The 1,199-nt window shown below is 30.8% G+C and overlaps 1 protein-coding gene across 1 annotated transcript in view; it reads left to right on the top strand.

The window, feature by feature from the left end:
- The window catches only part of CPLANE1 (ciliogenesis and planar polarity effector complex subunit 1), a 118,397-nt gene that overhangs the window by 44,774 nt on the left and 72,424 nt on the right, over positions 1–1,199 (top strand). The window contains exons 18-20 of the mRNA XM_019650733.1: positions 481–590; positions 742–900; positions 1,018–1,126. Coding sequence (XP_019506278.1) covers positions 481–590; positions 742–900; positions 1,018–1,126 — 378 coding nt within the window. The remainder of the gene's footprint in view (positions 1–480; positions 591–741; positions 901–1,017; positions 1,127–1,199) is intronic.

Below are 1,199 nucleotides of genomic sequence, written 5' to 3'. Positions count from 1 at the left end.
ATATTTTTGTGAACTAGGGTTGCTTTCAATAACAATAAGTGTCTCATATTGGAAATTATGTTTTAGTATTGAAAAACTTTAAACTTAAAAATGCCTATCCATAAGTGATTTTCCAGATAAATTAACTATATAGTATTAAGTAGAGCTGTGTATTCGTTTAGAAAAGATCTACAATATATTGTGAAGTTTAAAGTAAACTAGTTTACTAGTTTATAGAGTAAGTTATTTACTCTTTCAAAATGTTTTCAATATTTTCATGCAAATGACATCCATAAAATATTCTACAATAATAAGCATGAAAATTCTGGAAGGCTCTCAATAACTTTTATATAAGGTGTTGACAATGAGCATATGTTTCTTTTATAATCAACAAAATAAAGAAATTTAGTTTGAAAAAAATAAGCAGCAGTGGTGAAGTTGTTATAATATTAATGTACATACTCATAACAATCTTCTTTCATATGTGTATTCCTGACTTAGGTTGCTTCAGAGAACTTTGTGCTTTGTGTTGGATGCTGCATATCCGTGATAAGTTATCCTATAGTTGCAGGCAATATCAGAAAGCAAGAGAACATGTGGAGGGAAAGAAGGTATTTATGTGCCAAAGAATAAGAAAAATGAACAAGCATTACTCATGAAATTATTGCTTGATAGATTTTACTGTTTGTAGCAAAATTTTCTTTTGAACTCATTCTGGCCTGTCCATCTTAAGTGAAATGAATTTTCTCAATATCCACTTAGGGCCTCGAAGTGGAGTTTGATTCTTGTATGGTTGAGCACTGTCTCAGTGCAGTGGAATGGGCTTATAGAATGCTACCCTTCTCTCGGTTTTTTAATATTGAAGAACTTATTCAGGATCTAATTTTGAGCCTTGTTGGAGAGCTGCCACCAATCAGAAAGGTAATATCAATGTAGGTGAAAATAAACATAATCATAAGCAGACTTGGAAAGATTTTTTATTTTATTTTAATTAAGAATGATATGGCTCATAAAATTCATTTTTTAATTTTTCTGAAGGTAGCAGAAATTTTTGTGAAAGCGTTTCCTAATCCTGAGGACATAAGGGTTCCTTTAAGAGAAAAATATCACTCTCTTCAACAGAGACTCAGACACTGTGTGGTGAAAGGTATTGTTTGTCATTTCTTAGAAATCTAATAAATTGCTAAAGATTCTCAGTTTGTCTTGGTAGCCTTTATTTT

The sequence above is a fragment of the Hipposideros armiger genome, unplaced genomic scaffold (assembly GCF_001890085.2).
Source record: "Hipposideros armiger isolate ML-2016 unplaced genomic scaffold, ASM189008v1 scaffold_146, whole genome shotgun sequence".
Taxonomy (NCBI): Eukaryota; Metazoa; Chordata; class Mammalia; order Chiroptera; family Hipposideridae; genus Hipposideros; species Hipposideros armiger.
Note: the sequence above shows the minus strand (reverse complement) of the source record. Positions and strands in the feature narration are given on the sequence as shown.